The sequence below is a fragment of the Tamandua tetradactyla genome, chromosome 21 (assembly GCF_023851605.1).
Source record: "Tamandua tetradactyla isolate mTamTet1 chromosome 21, mTamTet1.pri, whole genome shotgun sequence".
Classification (NCBI taxonomy): Eukaryota; Metazoa; Chordata; class Mammalia; order Pilosa; family Myrmecophagidae; genus Tamandua; species Tamandua tetradactyla.
The window spans coordinates 35174609-35199567 of NC_135347.1; the positions used below are offsets into that span (position 1 = coordinate 35174609).

The 24959-nt window shown below is 34.6% G+C and overlaps 1 protein-coding gene across 2 annotated transcripts in view; it reads left to right on the forward strand.

The window, feature by feature from the left end:
- The window catches only part of ELL2 (elongation factor for RNA polymerase II 2), a 77904-nt gene that overhangs the window by 25296 nt on the left and 27649 nt on the right, over positions 1-24959 (forward strand). For both annotated transcript variants that reach the window (XM_077139108.1, XM_077139109.1), the window contains exon 3: positions 23943-24064. In XM_077139108.1, coding sequence (XP_076995223.1) covers positions 23943-24064 — 122 coding nt within the window. The remainder of the gene's footprint in view (positions 1-23942; positions 24065-24959) is intronic.

A 24959-nucleotide genomic window follows, 5' to 3' on the forward strand; every position in this document is an offset into this window, starting at 1 on the left:
AAAGCTTGAATATATAAATTTAGTAAAGTGGCAGAGTACAAGATCAACATCATAAAATCAGAAGTATTTCTATACATTAGTAATTTGCAGTCAGAAGAAGTCAAGAAAAAATTCCATTTATAACAGCAACTAAAAGAATCAAATATCTAAGAATAAATCCAACCAAAGATATAAAGGACTTGAACTCAGAAAACTATAAAACATTGCTAAAAGAAGACCTAAATAAATGGAAGGACATCTGTGTTCATGGATTGGAGACTAAATATTATTAAGATATCACTTATACCCAAAGTGTTTTAAAGATTCAGTGCATTCCCAGTGAAAATCTGACAGCCTACACAATGGGAGAAAATATTTGGGAATCATAGCTGATAAGGGTTTAATATTCAAAATATATAAAGGAATCCTTCGCCTCAAAGAAACACAACCTATTTTAAAAAGTAGCCAAGAGGTTTAGTCATTTCTCCAGAGAGCATATCCATATGGCAAAAAAGCACGTGAAAGAATGCTCAACATCATTACCATATCAAAACCACAATGAGATACCATTTCTCATTCATTAGAATGGCTACCATTAAGAAAAAAAAAAAGAAAGAATTGTAAGTATTGGAGAGGAGGATGTGGATCAGTAAGAACATTTATTCATTGCTGGTGGCAATGTAAAATGGTGCAACCACTGTGAAAGACAATTTGGCAGAGCCTCAGAAAGTTAAGTGTAGAATTACCAAATGACCAGCAATCCCACTTCTAATTCTGTACCCAAAAGAATTGAATGCAGGGACTTGAACGGATATTCCACACCAGTGATCCATAGTGGCATTATTCACAATTGCCAGAAGATGGAAGCAATCCAGGTGTCCATCAGTCAGTGAACAGATAAAAACAAAATGTGGTATATACACACACATGTGGAATATCATACAGCCATAAAAGAATGAAATTCTGACACATGTCACAACATGGATGAACTTTGAAGACATCATGTTGAGTGAAATAAGCCAGAAAAGTACAGATTTTATATGATGTCATCGATATTAGAATGTTAAAAGGGGAGATTTTAGGATGCGTGTGCTACCAGAATAAAAAATAAATCCATAGAACTTAACAATACAGTGAACCCTAAGTTAAACTATGGACAGTAGTCAATAGTACAATTATAAAAAATAGTACAATTATAAAATAGAACCCTAAGTTAAACTATGGACAATAGTAGTAGTACAATTTCATCAATTGTAATAAATGTCCCAAACCAATACAAGATATTAATATTGGGGTGCTAAATGAGAATCTGTATTTTATGCATGATTTTTCTATAAACCCATAACTTCTCTAAGAAAAACAAAAACAAATGGGTCAACCAATTATCCTCACAATTCCAGTCCATATCCAGGATACACATACCTAAAGGTTTACTTGAGTTATAAATTTCTAAAGTCTAGCAATATATAATAGAAAAGGTAGCTGGTAAGAATCATATATGTAACAGTATTGATGTGTTCAAATTAAAACATTTAGAGGAGTGCAGTGGATTAATGTACCTGGTTTCCAAAAGCTACTTCTTTATCATCAAATTAAGTTTAATAAAAATTAGAATAAATGCCTCCACTTTAACCAGATATTGGAAAGGTGCAGGTGAAAATTTTCCAAAGATTTATGTTCCAGTGATGTTTTTTAAATGAAACCCTATTTTTATACTTGTCTAAAGTCAAACAGCTGATCGAGGCAGAGACAATCTAGGTCTTCATACTAGTTCTCTCTGCTGTGCTGCATAATTTGAAAAGGAAAGGGGCTTGGAAGCAAGTTAACTCAATATTTCCATGTAATCACAGTTGCTGCAAATATAAATTATCTACTGACAATTTTTCTTCACAATGAACTATACACAAGAGTTTAATTAATCAGTGTCCTATTAGGTTAATTTATTGTTCTCTTTATTCCTTATTCATTGAACTTTTTTTTCAGTTCTTAACTGGTGTCAAATACTTTGCTAGGTGCTTAATGTTCAAAGATACAGGGATGGATGAGACATGGTTTCTGCCTTCAGGGATCTGAGTCCAACACATACTGACCTATAATCAGCAAAGAATTAATGATGTAAGAGTTATCCAGAACCCCCCACTTAGAACTTCTATAGAACGAGACTGATGTGTATATTTCTGATTAGTATGAATCAGTGTTTTAAGCAAAGGTTTTCATAGTGCAAAATGTTATATCCTGTTGATAGGTCTGCAAATTCTAGAAGGCCTGTTAAGAACTATGTCTGTGCAGCCATACACACACATGCACACATAATGGTAGATCTGTGGTATGTTTCTAATTCAGATGAAATCTGAAATGGCAAGGTTTTCAGCAGCAGATAATGGCCACAGCTGCTAATATGTGGCAACCTTGCAATGTGGACTTGCCTATAGCCTCAGAGACCCATGTTCAGAAAATGATTGCTCCAGGGCAATAAGAAATAATATTAACTTTGTCACAGTGACCAGATTCCAGACACCAGTATTAATTTAGTATTTGGTATGAGAAAATTCTGTTTCAAAAATTCGTATAGTTTAACTACTTACATTTAGACTCAGCAATCCTAGAGGCTTTAGGAAAAAGTAGTTAGTTTTGCGTATATAATTTTTAAGACTGAAAATAGAAGATATTTTCTACAAGTACCATGTAGTGTCTTATGTGAAATACTGAGTCATATATACTTTTCCAAGAATGTACAAAGAATAGCCAGCTAAACAAGTTTTAAATGTGTGCCTTCCAATAAGGCACAGACACAACTTTAAAGGCTTGAATGGTGTTATAAAACTCTTAGAGTCGTGTCATTAACCTAAAGAATACCAGGTGGCTTTTTCTTTCTTTCTCTTTTTTTAACTCCCAAACTTAGCAAAGCATTCAGAAAATATCTTGGTATTTATTTGTTTTATTTGGGGGGAGCTGGGGAGAAGATTGGGTCTGAAAAACCAAATTAGCAGTATTTGGAATTAGTACACTATTTCAACTGGTCAGAAAAGGCTCCCCACATCTACCCTTCCCTAAACTACTAAGTACTTGGGAAGGAGAGTTAACTCTCAGCTTGAAACAAGCAGCAAAAATAAAAATAAAGCCCCAATGCTGCCATTCCTTTTTATTATTTGTTTGTTTGTTTGTCTGGCATGGGCGGGCTCCGGGAATCAAACCCAGGTCTTCAGCATGGAGGCGAGAATTCTGCCACTGAGCCACCGTTTCACCAGCCACTGCCATTCCTTTTTAGATGATATGCCTTCACTCTTACTTTTTCCCCCTGCCATATTTGGTTAGCAAGCCCACTGATTTTGCCAGCTGTTGTGTCTGGTCAGTCTGTTCAGAAAAGTTGCTGATTAATGGCTACCTTTATACACCTGGCTCTGAATGTAATTAATACTAGAAGGATGTTAAAATTAAGTCCACTGGTAATGGTAGTTTTTTTTTAATTTTTGAAATAGTACAATGGTTTATTAATATTATAAGTAGATAACATTTACTTTAATATTTGCATTGAATTACAACTTTTTAACCACATGCTATTATACTAAGGTGTTAATAAAATCATAAATTACCTTATTTTTAAAATATATTTAACTTTGGTTATATATATATTATTTATCTGGTGGAACAGGTTGGCATTCTAAAGATTTACAATATCCGAAACAGTACTTGAGATGAATCATATTTTATGAACATATTTTTGAAGCTATTGTAAATTGACCAACTACTGCTCTATTTTACGTCGCTACTCACTATCACCACCTTTTCCACTACATAAAGACTAGATACAGGATTTCTAAATAAGCAGAGCAATGAATTACCTCACCATTCCTATGTTCATACCACAACCATGTACCACTATAGACACCAGAGATGCAGAGAAGACCAGACCCAGCCCTGCCCTCAAGGAGCTCTGAGTGGCAGAGAGTGGAAGGGTGACTGGTTCTGTCAGGTTTGTGGTGCCTAAGGAAACTACCTCAAGGCACTGAGCATGGCCTCACACAGCCACCAGTTTGGGCTGCAGCAAGACAAGCCCCCAATATGTGAGCACTGATGGGTTGAAAGCAAAATCATCCTGCTTTGTTCTTCACCAAATGCAATCACATGTGAAAGCAGTAACTGGAACTGTGACTGAAATCTGAAGCTGCCACAATTACCATAAATTGTATTCTTAGCAGGGAATTATGCTTACTGTCTTCATTCAGCAAACATTTATGAATATATTCTGTATACGCCACAGTAGACATGAACAGACAAAAGTAAAAATATGAAATGTTAGCTTTTGTTTCTAACTGACGTTATCTATCTGTCAGTAAAATCTGCCACTGATGGCTTCGCTTTTTTGGTTTCCCACCAAAATCTGAAACTTGTGAAGTTATTTGAGTCATCTGTGTTACCGACAATGTCACTTTGATAACACTCACTTATTTAAGCTCGGGAAATATTTTTTTATTATCTATGATACTTCATGATAATTACAGATAAATTTGAACCATGAACATTATTTAAATATCTGTTGACCTCTTTCAATGTTTAGGCCCTATCCTAGACACACAGGATGGGCTTATAAGAGATTTAGCAAAAGAAGAGTCAAAATTTAAAGCAAGAAAATATATCGTAGCAGGATATGTCCAAAGAATATTTAACATAACAAACTGATACTATATGTCATTGATTACAATTTTTTTTTCAACATTTAACATCTTTGGCATCTTAGTATTGTGTCATTGTGTCGGTATTTTATATTTTTTTTAGCGGTACATAAAATGGATTGGCTTTTAACCTGGCATCTTAAATTCAGTAAACCTTAAGAATACAATGGAGGTATTTAAACAGTTCCTGTTTTACCTAAATAAAATCTTTTCAAAAGTTTTCTTTGGCAACCCCACCCTTGACTGGTTTATTAGTTCAGTATGTTAATGTGGAGAATTTACTGGGAAGCTATATTTTTTTAGCCATTCTTGAATTGTGATTAAACTGGAAGAGGCAAGAGTATGAAATAAAAATGTCCTTATTTGTCATTGGGCTAAAAACATTTATTTATAAAAGTAACTTGTTTTGAAAGCATTATTTAGAAGAATAGCATTTTACTAACTTAAGGACTTAAAAAATCTTCATGCATGCTTTGACACTATTAAATTATCAGGCTAAGAATTGCCAAATCCCTATAACTAAAATGTTATAAATAATTTGTACTATATTAAGAATAAAATGCACAATTGTCTATTCTATTTTTACATATTCCAATTATTTTTCATTAATTATATCTGAATTGTAGTGCATGTTTTAATATATGTTAAGAATCCTGCCCTAAGCACTCTACATATATTATTTTCATTTAACCCTCAGCAGTCATGCCATGAAGCAGATACTCCTATTTTGCTGATGTATTAACTACAACGCAGAAGTTACTTACTTGTTGAAGCCCATATAATTAGTGAGGGAAGGAGCCGGCACTCAAATCTAGGCATCTGATTCCAAAGCCTGTTCCCATTGCTACACTGACCCACCTCCCTATAAAAATGTTAAATGAACATTTTATTCATTCTCACATTTATATAAACATTTGTTAAACACCTCCCCAACTAGCAATGAGAGGCCTCAGAGAAGCAATAATGTTTTAACTGCCATTGAAAGAATTGCCAGGAGATGTCTGATCAAAGAAGAGGGAAAAATGGTTTTCAGGTACATTGTGCAATATGAGCTAAGTGATAGATGGATATGGCAAATGTTCCCAACTTTCTTAAGAAGTAGAGATTTCACCTTGGAGATCAGTGCTTCTTATTTGTAGAATTTCCCTGGAGGTCTAGGGTGGGGGCTGGTAATCTGTACTTTAAAAAATTTCCCCAAGTCCATCAACAGTACAATACTATACAATAAAAAAATGTTTAAAAAAATTTCCTCCCATGTTATGATAATTTAAGTTCACTATAGTAAGAAAATAATAAGAATATAAGCCTGTATACATTCATTTCTAATTAGAAGGCACAAAATTTTCATCACATTCTCAGTGGGACCTCTGATCTCCCAAATGGGAGAAAACCGCTGCAATAGATCAGTGACTTTGAAACGCATTTAAAAAGCAATCCACAGTAAGAAAAACTTTTATATTACGGCATTTTACACATATATATGTACACATTCACACAGCTGAAACAAAAGTTTCACAACACAATATATACCCTCCATCAGTGTACTCTATATTCTGTTTCATTTTAAGAGAATCCTGTTCACAATCCACTAAATTAATTTAATGACTTTCTAATGAGTTATAGTCTGTGGCTTTAAAGACATTGCAGAAATTTCTTATCTATTTAAAAAAATTTAGCCAGGGAGTCATGTGGTCAGATTTACGTTTTTTTTTTGTTTTGATCATTCAACACTGAAAATTCTTTATTGTACTTCACCATTTTAAATGACAAAACAAGAGGAACAGTATATCTTATTAATATTGTCAAAATTAAACAGAATCAGATAAGTATAGAAAAAAGTATAATTTCAGACGTAAAACCAGCACTATCATTACTATGAATTACATCTATCACTATTATTTAACAAATTAACATCATCTCAAAGTATTATATAAAAGGGAAAATTTTGAGATATAACTCTTGGATAGGAGGGGCATTTAACTTTGCTTGGCTACTGAAAGCAATATACCATGAAATGGGTTGACTTTTTTTTTTTTAACATGGGCAGGCACCAGGAATTGAAGCCGGGTCTATGGTATGGCAGGCAAGAACTCTGCCACTGAGCCATCGTTGCCTGCCCTTTAACTTTTTTATTGTATAGTATAATATATATACAAAGCAAAGAAAGTAAACAGCAATAGTTTTCAAAGCACTCTTCAACAAGTATTTACAGGATAGATCCCAGAGTTTGTCATGGGCTACCATACAATCCTCTCAGACTTTTTTACTTCTAACTGCTCCAGAATATAGGAGGCTAGAAGGCTTAAATATTTTTTTATCCCCACTATTTTTTAACACCACTATTGACTTTTTTTCTTCTTTTTTTGTGAAAAATAACATATACAAAAAAGCAATAAATTTCAAAGCACAGTACCACAGTTAGTTGTAGAACATATTTCAGAGTTTAACATGGGTTACAGTTTTACAATTTTAGGTTTTTACTTCTAGCTGCTTTAAGATATTGGAGACTAAAAGAGATATCAATTTAATGATTTGGCATTCATATTCATTTGTTAAATCCTATCTTCACTGTATAACTCCACCATCACCTTTGATCTTTCTATCCCTTTCTTTAGGGGTGCTTGGGCTATGGCCATTCTGATTTTTCATATTAGAAGGGTCTGTCATTAATATAGGGTACGGAGATGGAACTATCTGATGTTCTGGAGAGGCTGGGCCCTCTAGGTTTCAGGACTTATCTGGACCAGGGACCCATCTGGAGGTTATAGGTTTCTGGAAAATTACTCTAGTACATGAAACCCTTGTGGATTCTTACATATTGCCCTGAAGTGTTCTTTAGGATTGGCTGGAATAATCCTAGTTGGGGGTTGGCAGGTTATGATAGGTAGCAAGGTCTACCTGAAGCTTGCATAAGAGCAGCATTGAGCAGTATGAGACTCAAATACTTCTCAACTGTATTTGAACTGTCTCTGCCACTGCTACTTTATTAGTTGCACTTCTTTTCCCCCTTTTGGTCAGGATGAAATTTTTGATCCCATGGTACTAGCAGATTTGCATTTTTAACATGCAGTAATTACTTTGACTTAGTATTTCTTATATATGGAAAGGAAGAATAGAGAGGTGTCAAGGATTACTTTGTACTTATTACTTGAGCATTTAATGGGATAATGAAGCCAGTATTCAAGATCTGAAATAGATGAAAGAGGAGATTGAGGCAGGGCTCATGGTTGTGTTTGGTTTGGGACATTCTGTACTTGAGGTGTTCATGTAACACCCTGCACCTTATTTGATCAGATGGGCTGTCCAGGAGGCAGTGGCAATGGGAATCTGAAACAAAAAGTTCTCAAGAAGCAACTCCAAAGAGCATTTTATGGAGATTAATTATACTAGAAACCCAGTAATGAGAAGAAAAGTATTTACATATGGAATTCTGGTATGGAGCTGTATTTACAGTTATTTTTTTTCCATTGTTATGAATACCAGTTTACATATGAATACTTAAATTATAAATATTTAAGTATAAATATTATACTTAATATTTAGTATAAAATAATTAATTATAAATAATTAATTACTTTTAATTATTATTAATATTTAGAGAATTTGAAACTCCTTTTGGCAGATTTGTATGCTAATTAAGAACAATAGCAACCTAATAGAGATGAATGAACTGTAGTGTATTCATTGGAAGAGTATACAACAACAGAATTAAAGCTCTATACAGTGCATGGCAGTGAAAACCCTAATTGAGCAGAAGTTTACATACAATATGACACTTTTTTAATTTTAATAACAGGAAAAATCAAGCAATACATTATATAGATATACATACATGTGATTAAAGTTATTTTTAAAAGGAGAATGATAACCACAAAAGTTAGAATAGTGGTTATCTGTGATAAAAAAAAAAAGTAGACAGAGGGGATAGGAGGGGATAAGAGAGGATCAGACATAAATATTATTGCTACTGTTCTATTTCTTAAGTTAGGATGATAAATTCACAGGTATTCATTATATTGTCAAGCTTCATAACTGTCAAGCTGTTTATTTTGTAGAAACATATTATATAAATTAAATGTTCTCATTATCAATAACTTTATAATTTGTCATCTTCATACATTAAATGAGAAAAGCCAGATCATATGTCAATAGATGCCAAAAAGGCATTTGATAAAAGCTCAGCATTAAGTTTGGATGAAAACCTTAAGTGGGAAGAGAAAGAAGAATTTTTCCTTACATAATAAGGAATTTATTAGTCAAATTAATAATAAGTTATTATGCTTAATTATAACAGAAACATTCATATTAAAGCTAGGAATAAAATATACATGTCTACCGTCATTACTAGAGCTTAACATTGTTCTGAGAATTTCCAGTAATGAAGTGGAAAAGAAAATGAAAAATACGAACAATGGCTAAAATATGTGGGGACCTATTTGCCAGTATATGAAGATAATACAAGTGAAACAAGTGAAAATTTTTAAAAATCAACTAATAAGATTGCTTGCAGTGAAGTGCTCAGTTCAGAAATAACTTTTAAAATCCCTGGCTTGCCTACAAAGAAAATATGAAATACTGTACACCAAAATGACATTGCTGATAATTTGCTAATTATGCATCTTTGTCTATCTCTATTTCTTAATTTTGCTATAAACAAAAGAAGGTATTAGAGATGCCACGTTTATGGCAGGAATCTGGAGAAAGGCTTAATATTAAGGGTGTTGTTTTTTAAAAAGAAAAAGCAGGTTGACAAGAAACATAAAGCACACAAGTCTTGAGAAGTTATCTATAGCTGGACACCGCTAAATATCTTGCTAGTCAACTACTTGATAGAGTTGCTTTGTCATCTATCAGTGGAGAAAGTTTTCTCCCCGTCTGTGATCTTTCTCCCAAATGGAAGATACATGCCGAGTTGCTAGTGTTATCAAAGGCGTGGGAGGAGAGGCCACTTTCCTTATTAAGTTAACACTTAATATTTTGGAACAACAGTTTTATGAAGTACCCTGAAAAAGAGTTCAGTCTAGAAGGGACAGGTTGGAGAGAATATGCAGTAGGTTGAATTTAGAAAGATGAGGTTCTTGGGTGGCCTCAGGTAATAGAACTTGGAATGTAGTAGAGAACTGATTAAGGAGAACTAAATTGGGTTTGGGTCCAAAGTAGTTGAGCCTTGGTACTTAAGCAGCCCTGGGAAAAGGGCAGTCATAATTTTGTAAGACTTAAACAGCTTAGAGTAAATAAACATGTTGGGTGTATCTTATTTTAGAGTGAGAATATTAAGCATAGCCATATTTATGAATGTAGTAATACTCTATAATCAACACTAAAAAATTCTCTCATGACTAATTTGAATGTATTGTCGTTTTCTCAGTCTAGTTGTGTGGTTAATTCCTTAGCATCACAGATAAGGAAGGAAAGGACTTGAAAGTATTCCATTTCCACTGAACAGTAAGATGATACTGATTTTACTTCGACAACTGTTTGAAAGTTTTATATATGGCCATTAAAAAAAAAACTTTCTACTAGGATGCTGGTGTTTTTCTTTTTGCATTTCTTTTATGGAAGATAATAGTCTGTGCCTTCCTTAGAGAAAATGGGATAATATAAATCTAGGATTAATTCTGGATGAAGTCTTATATTTTAGTTTCTGATTCTGTAAAAAAAAATCTGTAACTTTAAAAATATTGGAGGTGATTGAGACATGAAAGGAAAGTATCAGTGATAATCTTAAAATCACCTAATTATTACTTTTAAGCAGCTGTATTGTTTTTTTCTAAATAAAAAAACAAGTGAATGGAACAGTGCAACGGTAGCTCAGCAGGTAGAATTCTCATCTGCCATGCCAGAGACCCAAGTTTGATTCCCGGTACCTGTTCATACAAAAAAAAAAAAGTGAATGTATATTTTAGAATTGTATAAAGCACAAACAATAATAAAGATAAATAATAAAAGTGTCCCTAACTGTGAAAAACAGTATTGTTGGAGTTCTTTTTTATCATGCTTGCACATACATTTTAAAACATTGCAATCATAGTGTATTTTTTTATATCCTGTTCCCCCCATTTAATATATGTCATAAGCTTTTTCCTGTATCCTTAAGTAGTAATAAAGATTATTTGTAGCTATCCAACATTTCTTTTTGTGGATAAACTATCTCTGATATTTCTATCATTTCTAAATAACAAAAATGAAACTGAGCATCCTTATGCGTAAATCTTTATTTCTATCTCTGATTATATCCTCAGGATAGATTCATAGATGTGGAATTTACTGGATCAGAAGATATGAAAGCTTTTAAAGTTTTTGATAACTGTTGCCTAATTGCCCACTCCCACCCCCAGAAAGATGACGCTGATTTATATGTCCACAGCTGTTTGAAAGTGTCTGTCACATGGTTTCATCCTTGCCAATTTTGAATGTCCTTTTTAAATTTCAAGATTAATTGTTTGATAAAATTTAAAATTTGATTGACCATGTGATTTTCTTGATAATATCTGGCATTGGTAAAATAGTACAATATTATAAGATATCATAAAGTGTCATCAAATGTTTACTGTCTCCGTCTAATATTGTTAGGAGTAGTTTCAAGTTGTTTTTTTTTTTATTGTGTTCTACTCAATATAATGGGGAAAGATTTTTATTTGTTTTAGTAACTCATGGACATGCTTTGAAATAATTATTCTGTTTCTCTTAACTTTTTCTACATTTTGCTATTTTGCCGTTTCTTTTTCCCCTTGTTTATGGTCCTAATAATTTAGTGCTTTTGAGTTTCCACCCTCATCTTTAGATACCTGTCCTCCTAAAAGAACATTAAAAACTTCTCATGAAAGGGACACTGTGGTATATGGTTCTGCCTTGTAGCAGAATATGATAACTATCTAGAAGATAATCAAACAAAAGTTTTGTGACATGTTACCCAAATATAGTAATTGCCATAACTGTCTTTTTTTTTTCATAACTGAAATTTTGCCCTTTCATTGCTAACATGTCTCTTTCTTTATTGAAGCTTTAGGTGTGATGGCTTTGTAATAGGCCAAGTATACCATCCTTAACATCTTTTTAGTCCTGTATTTCTTAATCATAAATCATAAATCAATTTATGTAAGAGATTTGACAGGCCTTCTTATTTACATCAGACCTGCCGAGTCTCTTAGTAACCAGAACTGCAGTTTCTAATCTAGCTCTCATTGCATTGTTTATATCAATAGATTTTAACATGTAAAATCAGAAATATTTTTCCTCTTCTACAGACTTGAAGGAAATTTAGTGAACTCAACTTATGGAAATTGGAATAGAAATATATTGTATGGACTAGACCCTACCTTAGAAATGTATTTTCAGAGTAGATATTTGGAAAGAGATCTATAAAAATTAAAATTTTATAAGTTTTTATGCATTTTTAGGGCTACCTATAGCTATGACTTAGAAAAAAAGAGTTTGCATTTGTGAAGATTGAATGGTTTAAATTTTTTTTGTAGTTCCCATGAGAACCCTTAATTCTATTTTCTTTGTTGTGTTGTATCTAGTATCTGGTGCTCTCTGGGGCTCTGAAAGCAGTATATTTTTTTATGGATAAGGCACTTGGGAAAGCAGTGTTTGCTACCCTTTTAGAATAACAGCAGGCATCTGTAATTTTTCATGTGTCCATGTACACCCATTGTAACTGATTCTTTCTTGAACTTTCTCTCTCAGTATTTTGGAGTTTGGGACAATTAGAAATATTGCTAGTCTTCTTGCTTGTTTGTTTTCTCAGATTGCTCCTTCTGCTTCCATTTAGGTTAGCACTTAAATTTTTACTTTGATGGTTTCTTGCCCCTTACTTTTGTAAATACCAAGGTTTCAGAATAACTGCCATCAACTTTTGATTATCCACAGGGGGCTTGTTACCAGTCCTTCACCTTTTGGAAATTACTTTAAAAATCAAACCTGCCATTGATATTCCTTTTGCTAAGGAAAGCATGTGTGTGTGTTTGAATGGAGCCGAAATCTGAGTGGGAGCTCCCCAATATTGTCCTTTCATTATCACAGCAACATTTTTTAGGACATACTCTGTGCTGGGCATTGTGCCAAGTACATCAAATAGATTATCTCTTTAAACTTCACAACAACCATATGAGGTGGGTAATATAATTTTCTGTGTTTTACTCATGAGGAGACTGAAGACAGTTAGTTGAGGTTAGGTTACTTGTCCAGAGTAACACAGTTTCTGGAGTAAGGGTTAGAAATTGGACAGTTCTATTCTAGAGCCTGTGGTCTATCTAGCATGGTAGATGTGATCTGTTTGGCCATTTATATATGAGTTCTCACCTTTTTTCCTCAAACCACTGAGTGAGACCCAATTTAGAACTGGAAGTACAAAGATATCCATTACTAAAGAAAACTTTTTTTTTTATGGGTACATGGTCTAGGAATCGAACCCAGGTATCCTGCATGAAAGGTGAGCATTCTACCACTGAACCACCTGCACAGCCAAGAAAACATTTTTAAAAGGGAAAGAGAGGGCAGGCAACAGTGGCTCAGTGGCAGAGTTCTCACCTGCCATGCCAGAGACCCAAGTTCGATTCCCAGAGCCCGCAAATGCAAAAAAAAAAAAAAAAAAAACAGGAAAGAGAATAAAGCACCAAGACACCATTTACCCATCTTTGTTATCCTTCAATAGTTGGCTCTAGCTCCATTAATATGCACATATGGGTGCATATTTTATACATACTATTTTGTAATTGTCATTTACTATATGACTAAATTTTAATTAATGAAACAATATCCCTTACTGTTGTACATCTTGTTTAGGTTTCTCCTTTCTTACTGTAGAGCCGTGGCCTTGTGTCTTTGGTCCCCAGAGCCCAAAGATTTTGTGTTGTTACCACAGTGGCTGCCTCAGCAGTCCCAGTCCCTTGTCACTCCTTTCCTCAACCAGAGCAGCTCCAACTCTTTCTGTAATAATACACAGTGAGTTTCCCCATAAGATTTATTTTGAACAAAGGTTTCCATAGACATAAGAGAGATATTTAAAAACTATTGAGGTTGAAAACAGAATTAAGAATTCAATATATTTCCAAATCAATGTCGAAATATTCTTTAGACTTACTATTATTTATGATTTCTTGGTAACATTAATTGGGTTGGGGTGAAACCATGTGTTTTGCAAAAATCTTGGACCTAGGCCACTTTCAGCAACTTCTGTTAATCTACCAGCTTCTCTTCTGGATTTACACATCTATTACTGACTTGCCATGCCTGAATTCTAGCCCCACCTGCGTTTCACCAGCATTTCCTCCCAGCATAATGCAGAAGGAACTTTCCTCAAGAGCTCCAGAACAGCAAGAAGGAGAGAAGACTGGCAATGAACTGGAAGCTGACCGTCATATTTAGGATTTTTTTCACTGAAGAATTCAGGTTTAGAGATTTGTTTCTGAGAAACAAATCATTTTAAAAAAAACAAAATTCTGCTTCGTACTTTACCAGGAGAATCATTAAGTTTAGGATTTAGTCTGTGTATAGTCTCTTAGCTGCTTTAGAATACAAGGTTGTTTTAAAGAGGGTGGGTCACATTCTCAGATGGAATTTGGTGAGACCAGAATAATCTATGAGTATTCTCAATGATGGAAATGCTTTTAAAAAGGAGAAATGTATACTATAAATCTAAGATCCACAAACCCAGAAAGCCACTTGACTTTGGTTTTCGAGCTAAACATAGCACAAGAGAGGTCAGAAACTTTCTTATCCTGATGTTTCTACCACATAGCAAGCAGCTGTGTGGGTAGGGTTTTTTTTTTGCTGTTTTTTTTTTCCCCTCCTTTCATTTTGTTATTTATTTTTGTCTGCTCTGGGGAGCCATGGTTTTCCACAGACTCTTAAGTGATCTATTTCAGATGCATTTCTAATTTTTTAGTATCCCTGGCATAAGATTATTTAAGAGTGAATTTAATCTAGTTCCAGCTTCTTCAAATGAATCCACCAAACATTTATTAGGTCTCTACTATGTTCTGGATACATATGAAAGTGAATAAGACCATAGTCCTTGTTCCCAAAGACCTTATAATCTGGTGTGGAAGAAAGACACATAGGAAATTATTTAGAATATGGCATAGTGAAGACAGCAATAGAGGTAAGCCCAAAGGACTGTGAGAACCCAGAGAAGGGGTATTAACTCACTAGGGAAGGAAGGGCTCCATAAAGGAAGGGTTCCTGGGCTGTGTCTTAAATAACAGATAAGGTAGCATGAACCAAGACAAGAAGTAGGGATACAAGCATGATGTATTCTGGTGCCCAGTGGCACAGTGTTTGTGCTGGAACATAAAATACAGGTGGATAATGAAGCCCCAGTTAACTGTTTTAGTAGCCAGGGGGCTGGTCAATCTTGGAAGGAGCCTTATATGTTCTATTAAGGAGCTTTGTACAGTAGAGAAGTTACAGGAAGCTATGAAGAAATGAATAACACTTGAGATGACGTGCTGAGGTTGGCATTTATGTGAATAATTTTGGCATCTGAATGACCAAAGGATGGGATCTATAAGAGGCAAAAGCAGATGTTGAAAGATAAATTAAAAGACTTTAGAAAACAGAGATAAGGACATTTGAGAAATGATTTAGGAGGTAAAAACAATAAGACTTGTAAATGTGGATGTTGAGGTATGTGGAATGATATGAAAGAAGAGTCAAAGTTAACTCCCCAGAATGTCAGTAAGTTCAGCAACTAGATGAATGGTGGTTTAACTGGGAGATAGACAGGATGGGATGGTGGGAAGATTTAGGGATAATGTGATAATTTAGTTCATTGCTATATAAACATTGATTCTATGTCATGTGTTTAAATTTTGAAAGGGACTGGGCTGATAAAATAAAATGTACCTTTATGATAAGAGTAACTGAATTCAATGGGAGGTTTTAATTTTTGCTGCCAAAGAATGACTTATGGCTTAGCCCAGCCATGACTACATTTTAAACAAGCTATTTACCTTCTCTTGATGTCTCTCTCACTGTTCTTCCAAAACTACTTTGGCTAAATTTTGCATTCATTTTCAAATACGAGTTTTTTGTTCTTTGTTGCTCCATAGTCAGTTTGCCTTCTCCCTGGTACAGTATCTCTAGTATCTGATATTTGCGTCTTTCCCCTGCCAACAACTGCCATACCCCCTCCCCTTTTCCTGGAAATACCCAACTACAATAACTACACCCAGCCACCTGGATTCTTCTAAATAATTTTTGACCATGAAACTTCAAAATGAGTCATAACAAAACTCACATTGAAGTCCTTTTTTAGTGTGAAACCAAAAGTTGGTCAGTTGTTTTAACAATAAGTGTACTTGGCTAGTTGATAAATTCCATTTCATTAAGCTACTCATCATATTCAAGATACTATGTGTGTACGCACCCAAATTATTTTCCTCCAAACCAAAATACCTTGGAGTCATCCGTGATTCCTCCTCTTTCTTTCATTTCTCACCTTTAGTACATCTAGGAGTCCTGCTGCCTCTACCTCCAAAATACATCCTTATTCCACTATTTCACATCTCCTGCTTCAAGCCACCATCATTTCACTCCTGGATTTCTATACATATATGCCATAAAGGCAGGGATCTTTGTCAGTTTTATTAATTAAATTCATTAACAGAAACCTTGAATAGTTCCTGTCACAGTAGACACTCACTTAATGTTTGTGGAAATTTGTGGAATTAATGAATTAAATGAGTGAGTCAACCAATCATCTTAGTGACAACACCAACATTTAGAAGGCTCCTTTCATACTAGGAGATACTAAGAGAGCTAAAAATAAGACAATTTTTAAAAATTTTTCAATAATGTAGCAACTTGGATAAATTTGATTATTAAAAATTTCCTTCTATAGATGTTACTGCTTATTTTATTTTAATTAAAATTAGTTTTGCAATGTTGCCATCATAATTTTTTTCCCAAAATCTTCATAAATTTAAAAGAATGATTTTTCTAACAAGACTATATCCCACAGAAGACAGAAGTAACAGAGTGAAGATAGCTCAGTGTGGGCCTGCTCTACTTTAATCCAGAATTATTTTTAAAAATTCTAATACTGGATCTAGGTGAGCTACAAGAAGAATAACAGAATAAAGCTATTCTACTTTATATTTTTCCTTCCTTAATATATATCTTGTTTAAGGGGAAGAATGCAAGGAAGTAAATGGACTTATTGTGTCCTGAATTATTCATATTAATTGCTACATGGCCTGAATTTTTTTACTAACTGCCAATATTTCTCTTTGTGCTGGGTAAATTTGGCATTTTGCACTACTTTCTTCAATAAAGTATCTGTCATGTGGAAATTTCAGTTGTTCCTAATGTGGGTTGGCTCTTACCCACCCACCCTTACCCTCTTTCCTTCCCTGTCAGTAGCAATATTTAGCTGTTATTGATTTCCTTAATATAATACCTACCTTTTTCTATTGCCAGTAAAAGCTACTCTCCCCTCCCATTTCCCCATCCTCCAGGACTGGTTTACACAACTAGGCTGATCTGAGAGCCTTTTTTTTTTTTTAACCTCAAAACCCATAATGTTAGTCCAGGTTTAGCATAACTGCATAACTGCAGCTCAAGTTTGAAAAATAGAACTTGTAGGTTTCAGGTTTAAATTTCCATTTTCTGTTCTGATTCATTAGTCTGCCCCTAAACTTTGGAGCCTGGTAACTGCATGAAAATACATTTCTCTGGCTAAACTAAGTTTCCTAGATTGTTAGGAAATCAAAGATTCACAAATTCTGGAAAGAATGTGAGAATAGGTGATTCTAGTGTTCAAACATTTGTAGCAATTTTAAATCTATAGCTAAGCTAAGATATGCAGTCTTATATAATCAAATAATATAATAGGTAGTCAAATAACATTAGAGGCTGGCTGACCACTTGAGATACAAGAGGGAACTACTATTCCATCTGAAAGGACCAACAGCAAAGAAAGTCATTTTGTATAACCTGGTATTTCCTAGATGTATTTGAGGCTAGAACCCTGTTTTCACATGAGGATATTTTTCAACATAATTTGGAAATGCTGGTAGAAAGAAATTAGACACTTCATATTCTAGTCTTGGCTCAGGCACTGATCAGCATTTTCATTCATTCAACAAACATATATACAGTGACTACTTTGTGCCATGCACTGATCAAGATGCTTGCAATATCTTCAAGGAAGTAGTAGACAAAAGCCTCTTTGTTTGCAAAGCGTATAGTCTAATCTACTGTATACTTTTAGTTCAATATTGAGTAGGAAGTATTTGACTTGGGGGTAAGAAACTCTGCAGTAAAGGTACCAATGAATTCTAAGCAAATGTTGGCATACCTGTATGACAAAATTGTGGTATTTTCCACATTGTGCTTCTGCACTAGATATTTACATAAATAGGGGGGCCATGACTTCGTGTTGAAATGATCTTTCAGACAGTCTTCCATTGCCTCATGCCTTAGCTTGAAGCTCAGAATAATTAGAAGCTTTGATTTACACATCTTAATATACAGTCCTTATGTTAATTATAAATGTCTGGAAGTTTCCTGAAACTTTCTTTATAGGTTTTTATCAAAGAGCCTGGAGTTTGGGAGGAGGGTTGTGGGTTGTGCTAAGCCTTTGATTTTCATCTCTCATTTTTGGAATGAAAATTAAAATCTACTTTTCCAGCTGCCCAAAATGTGATAGTAATATTTTTTATCTTTCATCTTAAGAAACTGTTTGGAATCATATTCTTCAAAACTTTTAAACTAATGTTTCATTCTCAAGGCATTTAACGAAACATTTCAAGTGCACCATGGGTCCCTAAAATATTTCCCACTGACCTATAGGAAGTTAAAACAGTATAATATACTATATTTTAAATACTATAATTAAAATTGACAAGTTTCTATCTTGCAAAGGGAAGCTCTTCCAATATTGTTTCTAAATTAGACCTCAAAATAAATTTTCCTATTGTTATTAGTTGTCTCCAGAAGCTGATCCTAGGTTGCCAATAGCAATCAGTACATTTTTGCTTATTTTCCCTCAATTCCACAAACTCAAAGACAAGTTTATAAGAAAATGCTTTGTAATCATTCTGGAGGAAAGGGCTGACTCCCATTTCACTATCTATACAAGCTGTGGAATAGGCTCCTGTATCTCAGAGAGGAAAGATATGAGTGTCCACAAGTTCCTCTGAAACTGGCTCTCTTAATGGCTCTAGGTTAAAAGAGTTCTTCAGGACCACTGTAACTTGTGGCCTTCAGCAGTTCCACAGGCTGTGGTCCATTCTGGCATCTCACAATTTAGTTCTGAAGCCCTCTTCCCCTTCCTGGCCTGCCCTAATTGCTGTACACAGTCTACTCTTTCCATTAGGTCTCCTGTTTTCCTGCCCATATGGCCAAATTGTTGTGCAGATTTACCAGCTGTAAACATTAGTGCTACTTTGTCTATCCATTCAATTCTTAAGAGTATAGTTGGATATTGATAAAAATAAACTTTCTAATTTGTACTATTACAAATTAGTTGTAATAAATCTGTAGATGAGTTTAAGTTATACTAAACCTGTAGACTGTATAATTTAATGTTTTTGAAATTTTAAAGATACTAAAATTGCCTGGAACATCTTATTTTAAGGTCTTTTACAGGAAATACCTGAGATTAGCTCGGGGTATACCTCTGTGTTGCTACTGATCTGAAAACTACTGAAGAAAGGTGATGTAGAAACTCAGATTGGTCCGGAGAATTCCATGTTCCTCTTATCACCCAATTCCTAAACCCAACCCCAGCTGGAAAAAGTATTGGGACGTGCATCAAGATTTACCCTTGACTCCTAACGTGAACAATTTGCCCTAGTACCTGCCCTCCTCTGCACACTACTCACGTATACATACTCACAAAGTGTTACAAGTGGTTAGAAGAGATTATTGACCAGTCCTGCTATCACTGCTCATCATACTACCTTTCTCCCACAGAAGTGAGGACAAAGGTTGTTGGTACTGATAGCCCTGAGAATCTTATCTCAGGGTGTGTGGTGAATGTAAGAATAAGGAGGAGTGGTAGGGATTAAAAGCACTCTCCATGGTGATGATGGCAGACAATATTATGAATGTAATTAACAGAACTGAATTATGTATTTGAGTGTGGTTAAAAGGGAAATTTTAGGTTGTATAGATGTTACTTGAATAAATTTTAAAATAAACCATAAGATGGTACAACATAAACAGTGAACCCTAATGTAAACTATGGGCTATAGTTAATAGTATAATTATAATAATATTTCATCAACTGTAACAAAAGTGCCACACTAATGCCAAGTGTTAATAATAGAGGAAAGTGTGGGAGCTTGTAGTGGTGTATGGAAACTCTATTTTCTGCATGATTTTTCTGTGAACCTACAATTCTCTGATAAAAAAATAAATAAATTTTTATAAAGCACTCTCCAAATAAGAAAAGCACTGTATTTTAAAAAAGAAAATTGAAAATTGTTTTAGTGTTTTCTAATTGTTATTATCAATGGAGTTTTTAGAATTTACTAGGGGAACAGAATTTTTGGAGACTATCACTCTCCAAAGATTCTCTTTCCTTATCACCAAAGGATCCTTTCTCAATTTGAGAGTTTGTTCATAGTAAATTAGTATCACTTGAAGACCTTCTTTTTTTATTGATATCCAGAGTAGGTGTTCCAAGAGAAGGATTTTTATTACAACTCCCTTTAATCCATTTGTTTATTTGTTGGTTTTCTGATCTTTAGGAAACATTACAGAAATCAATTTGCAGTAGTTACTTAATCTTTACATTCTCTCTAAGGCTAAATATACTTTAAGTTTTGTTCATGTGCATTTATTTTAATGTCGGTGTTTCCTGTTGGGAAATTATAAAACAGGAAAAAATGTTTCATGTAAGTTAAAATGACTCCTTTCATTTCATGTAAAATGAATAAGAATTATTTCTTTTAAGAAAGCTTTTTACCCTCCACATCCTCATTGGCTTTTTAAGGCTCTCTGACCTTTCTTCTAAGGGACTAGCCCTTAGTCCAAGTTTCTCAGCCTCACCAAAACTGACACTATGGACTAGATAATCCTTTTTTATGTGGGCTGTCCTGTCTACTGTAGGATTTTTGGCCTCCCACTAGATGCCAACAGCACCCTCCCATACCAAATGTACCCTGGGTATCAAAATCACCTGTAGTTGAGAACCACTGTGGTAATCTGTGTGTAATACATGCTTTGGAACACTTCAGTTCAGTTGGATACATAGAATGGGTTGTCTATGCTTTTTTTTTCTTTTTTAGCTTTTTCTTTGTTTATTTTTAATCTGATTCTTATTCTGTTCATGAGTATGTATCCTTCTTTTAGTGATTGTAGCTTTCTCTCTTTTCAAGAAACTTTTAAAGAATAAAAATATGAAAGTCTTCTGTGCCTGTCATCAGGCCAAACCCTAACACTTTGAGTGGTATATACAGCAGTTAGTTCATACAAAGACATTTTGTCATTGAAGTCTTCAAATTTAGCTAAAACTAATTTCTAATTGTGTGCATGTCTTTTTAAAGCTAAAATGAAAAAATATGTAAAGGGAGATAATTTTTCACCTTAAAAAAAGCAAATATTACTTAATAATAATTGTGGTTTGGAGAGTAAGAAAGGAAAAATCTATATTTAAGTAATGCATAGTTTTCATAAGAACTTTCCTTTGATTCTTTATTTAATAATGGTTTAGTAAGTTTGACATCTGAGCTTAAGAACTCAAGTAATAAAGTTAAAATTTTTCAGTGAAAGAATGTTGCATACTTTAGAATTTGTATGCACTCTCTAGTCATTCTTGAAAAATAGAAAAAATATGTTCCTACTTTTTAATAATAATTAAATTTAGACTCTCCCAAAAGGACAGTCTTCCATACTCTAGTTGGTAAAGTACTTTGATTTCCCAAAACGGAGCTGCATAGGAAGGAAGACCTTAGGCCTAAATTGGGACCAGAAGCTGACATGGAGATGAAACATCAACCAGTGTAAAAAAAATCTCCCTAACCAGGTTAAGCAGGTCTGGATTGTGGGGGTGAGGAGAGGAAGATTAGGAGTAAGGAAATGGGTAGAAGTTGAGTCATGGCTAAGGAAGGGGTTCCTTTCAGGTGTCCACACCCTTCCTACCTGTTCACCTCTCTCTAGGCCTTAACATGGCTTTAGAACACAATGTACATCCCTTCTCTCAGCAGAACCCTGCTACCTTAGAAAAACAAAAGCAGATGTCAGTGAGTGCTATTAGACCAGCTGCAGATGGACTTTATGTTCACTGTGTCTGAGGCAAGCATTCCTGCTCTCCCCGATTTCTCTATGATTATAAAGGATAACATTCCATTTTATTTTGCAAATCTGTGTGCTGACTAGGTGTTAAATTTGCACACCCCCTTAAGGTAGCTTGATGAGCACTTACAGACAGATAAATTAAGACTTCTTCACAAAATTCCAGCATTTTAGAACTAGAAAAGATTTCCGGAAATAAAAAGAGTAACCATAGGGGCCAAAAAAGTTGTTATTTATATAGTAGATAATAAATGTAGAAGCTTGTTACTCTAGGAATTGAGACTAATTTAAAATAGAAGTCAAGGATAATTAAAATTCATAGATGTGGTGGCTCTATGGAATATTGTGTAATACTCGGGATATTTGGTAAAACTTGACCTTTCAAGCTCTATGATGAGTCTTCTGAATCTCCTTTGAAACAATGTTTTTCTTTGCCTTCTTTTTTCTCTTCCTTCTTCATTCACTCTTTCAGCAGCCATTTATTGCATGTGTGCTGTGTGCTAGAAACTATAGATTGTCCCCCTTCTTACCTTATTTTACTTTTTTGGTGGGTGGGCATGGGGGGGTATGAATTGATGGCTCTAATTTATTTTCTGTAGCTCAAGGGTTGGGAGTCTTTTAGGTAATTAGCACATGTATCATTCATGGTTCTCTAGAAAAACTGGACAGATTGGATAGATGATTCTCCAGAAAAAAAGGACAGATTAGGTAGGTAGGTAGGTAGGTAGGTAGGTAGGTAGATAGATAGATAGATCGGTAATAGGAATTGATAGATAGATAGATAGATAGATAGATAGATAGATCGGTAATAGGAATTGGCTCACATGGCTGCAGGAACTGGCAAGTCCAAAGTCTTTAGAGCAGTCCTCAAGTTGCCCTTGAAGGTTGTGATGAACTTCCCAGGAAAAGCTGACTGGCTAAGGTAGAGATAGAAATTCTTTTCTCCCTTTAAGGCCTTCTCCTAATTGAATGAGAGTCCTCTCATTGCTGGAAGGAGTTTCCTTTGTTGATTATAAATGTAATCATCTATGCAGTCAACTGACTAATTATTTAAACCTACAAAATACCCTCACAGTAACAATCAGGCTGGTGCTGCCTGACCAAAGAACTGGACACCATAATCTACTGAAGTTAATACATGAAATTAAACATCACAGTCTACCTACACCACCCTGGCCCCTGCAGACCCAAGGGAAGAAAGATCCTAGGATATGGAAAATGTGGAGTGGTTGAAAGGCAATGAGAAGTTTACAATTCATTTGTGCACAGTTATTTGTTGAGTTCCTACCATGTGCCTGGTGCAGAGAGACTCATTCCTTTTGTCCCTTCTGTTATGTGCTTCCCTTCTAGAAGAGAAACCAGACCTTTGGGTAAGAATATATAAAATAATGGCTTATTCCACAGCATTGCCTGGGGCTCTCAGCCCTGCAGAATCATCTCTGTACACAGCTGACCAGTTCTGTAAACAAGAGAATGAATGAGTGAATCAAAGAACCCAGAGAAATGCCCCAGCTGTATTTTGGCTGTGATTACAATTACAGCCTTAACCTAATGCTTCAGTTGATGCTAGTCATTTTTTTTTTAGGTATTACTCAGAAAAGCAAGAGTTAAATTAAATGTGTATGTGTGTGTGTGTATAAAATAAGCAAGCAAAAGATTAAGATATGGACTCTCAGAGACTACTTAAATATTTAGAAGAAACTCAGCAGGTTGTTATGTGAGCCAAAGACAGAAATTGCATGTCTCGGAAGAGGAAGAGCTTTTTAGCAAATTCGTTGATAATTTCCATGTGAACTCTAGTCATTTGCTAGTTTGAAATGAAGAAGGTAAACAGAAGTGATTACTGACTCTTAAGGGTAGAAGAATAAGAATGTAGTAAATTACAGGCAAGCTTGAATTATTTGATGATTTAAATGCCCTAAAGATATATGTCAAGAGGGTTTGGGTGTAAAATGAAAATTACTTAAAAAACAGTGAGTCGTTCTATGGTAAATTTATAACTTGAAATATTTCTCTCCTTCCCCTCCCCCCCCCCACTTTTAGCTTGTCAAAATTCCCAAAAATGGTCCCCCCAATGAAGTACATAACTTTAACTTCTATCTGTCAAATGTGGGTAAGGACAACCCTCAAGGCAGCTTTGACTGCATCCAGCAAACATTCTCCAGGTAAGTAGTTTTAAAGGTATGCTGAAGGGAAAATAACTTTTATTTGAGAATTTTTTTAATTAAAAAAAAGTATAATAGTCATTCCATAAATTATTTTATTGAATTTGAATAATTCATTTATTTATTTGAAAAATACTGAATATTTGTCACTATGGGACAAGATCACAAAAATTTTGATTCCTGTCCTCGAGGGCCTTTTAAGGTATAGAAGATAGTTTGTCTATAAAACATCAGTGTTAGGACAAGTTTGAAGATTCTTAAAAAGTTTTATCCACTGCCTTTAAATAAAAGTGTCTTACAGCATATTCAAGACTCACACTTGAATAAAAGAGAAAAATACATGTATTTTGCATGTCCTGTCCTTCTTTATTATACAAGCCTTGTTTTAAAGTAGAGGTATTTTAAAATATTCACTGCATGACAGAATGGAAACTAGAAATTAACCCCAGGATAGCGTTTCCTTCTTTGCCACTCCTGATTTAAAATTTAAATTTAAAAAAGGAGGGAGGAAGACAAGACACCCACAGCCCTGTGTACCATGGAACCCTTATCTACTTAGGTCCTCCATAAACAATAAGCTGCTTGTTTCACACTTCTTTGCTGGGGTTGTTTCTGGTTAAAGAATGGGCCCCTTGAGTAAGGGGGTTTGTTCTACCCGTGGATGGTAACAAGGCCGTGGAACCCCCAACCCCCAAGGGCGGGCTGCCTGATTGCCTTAGTGTGCATTATTTGACATTGGTCCAAAGTATGCTGGTCTATCCATCTCTGTATCTCTCATCTGGGCAGTACTTGAAACTGTGTAAGCGCTGACTGTGGGGGGGAGCAAAAAGAAAGGAAAACTGTTTCAAGTGGGCATAGGGGGCAGAAATACAAAATAAGACATCACTAAAAGAGT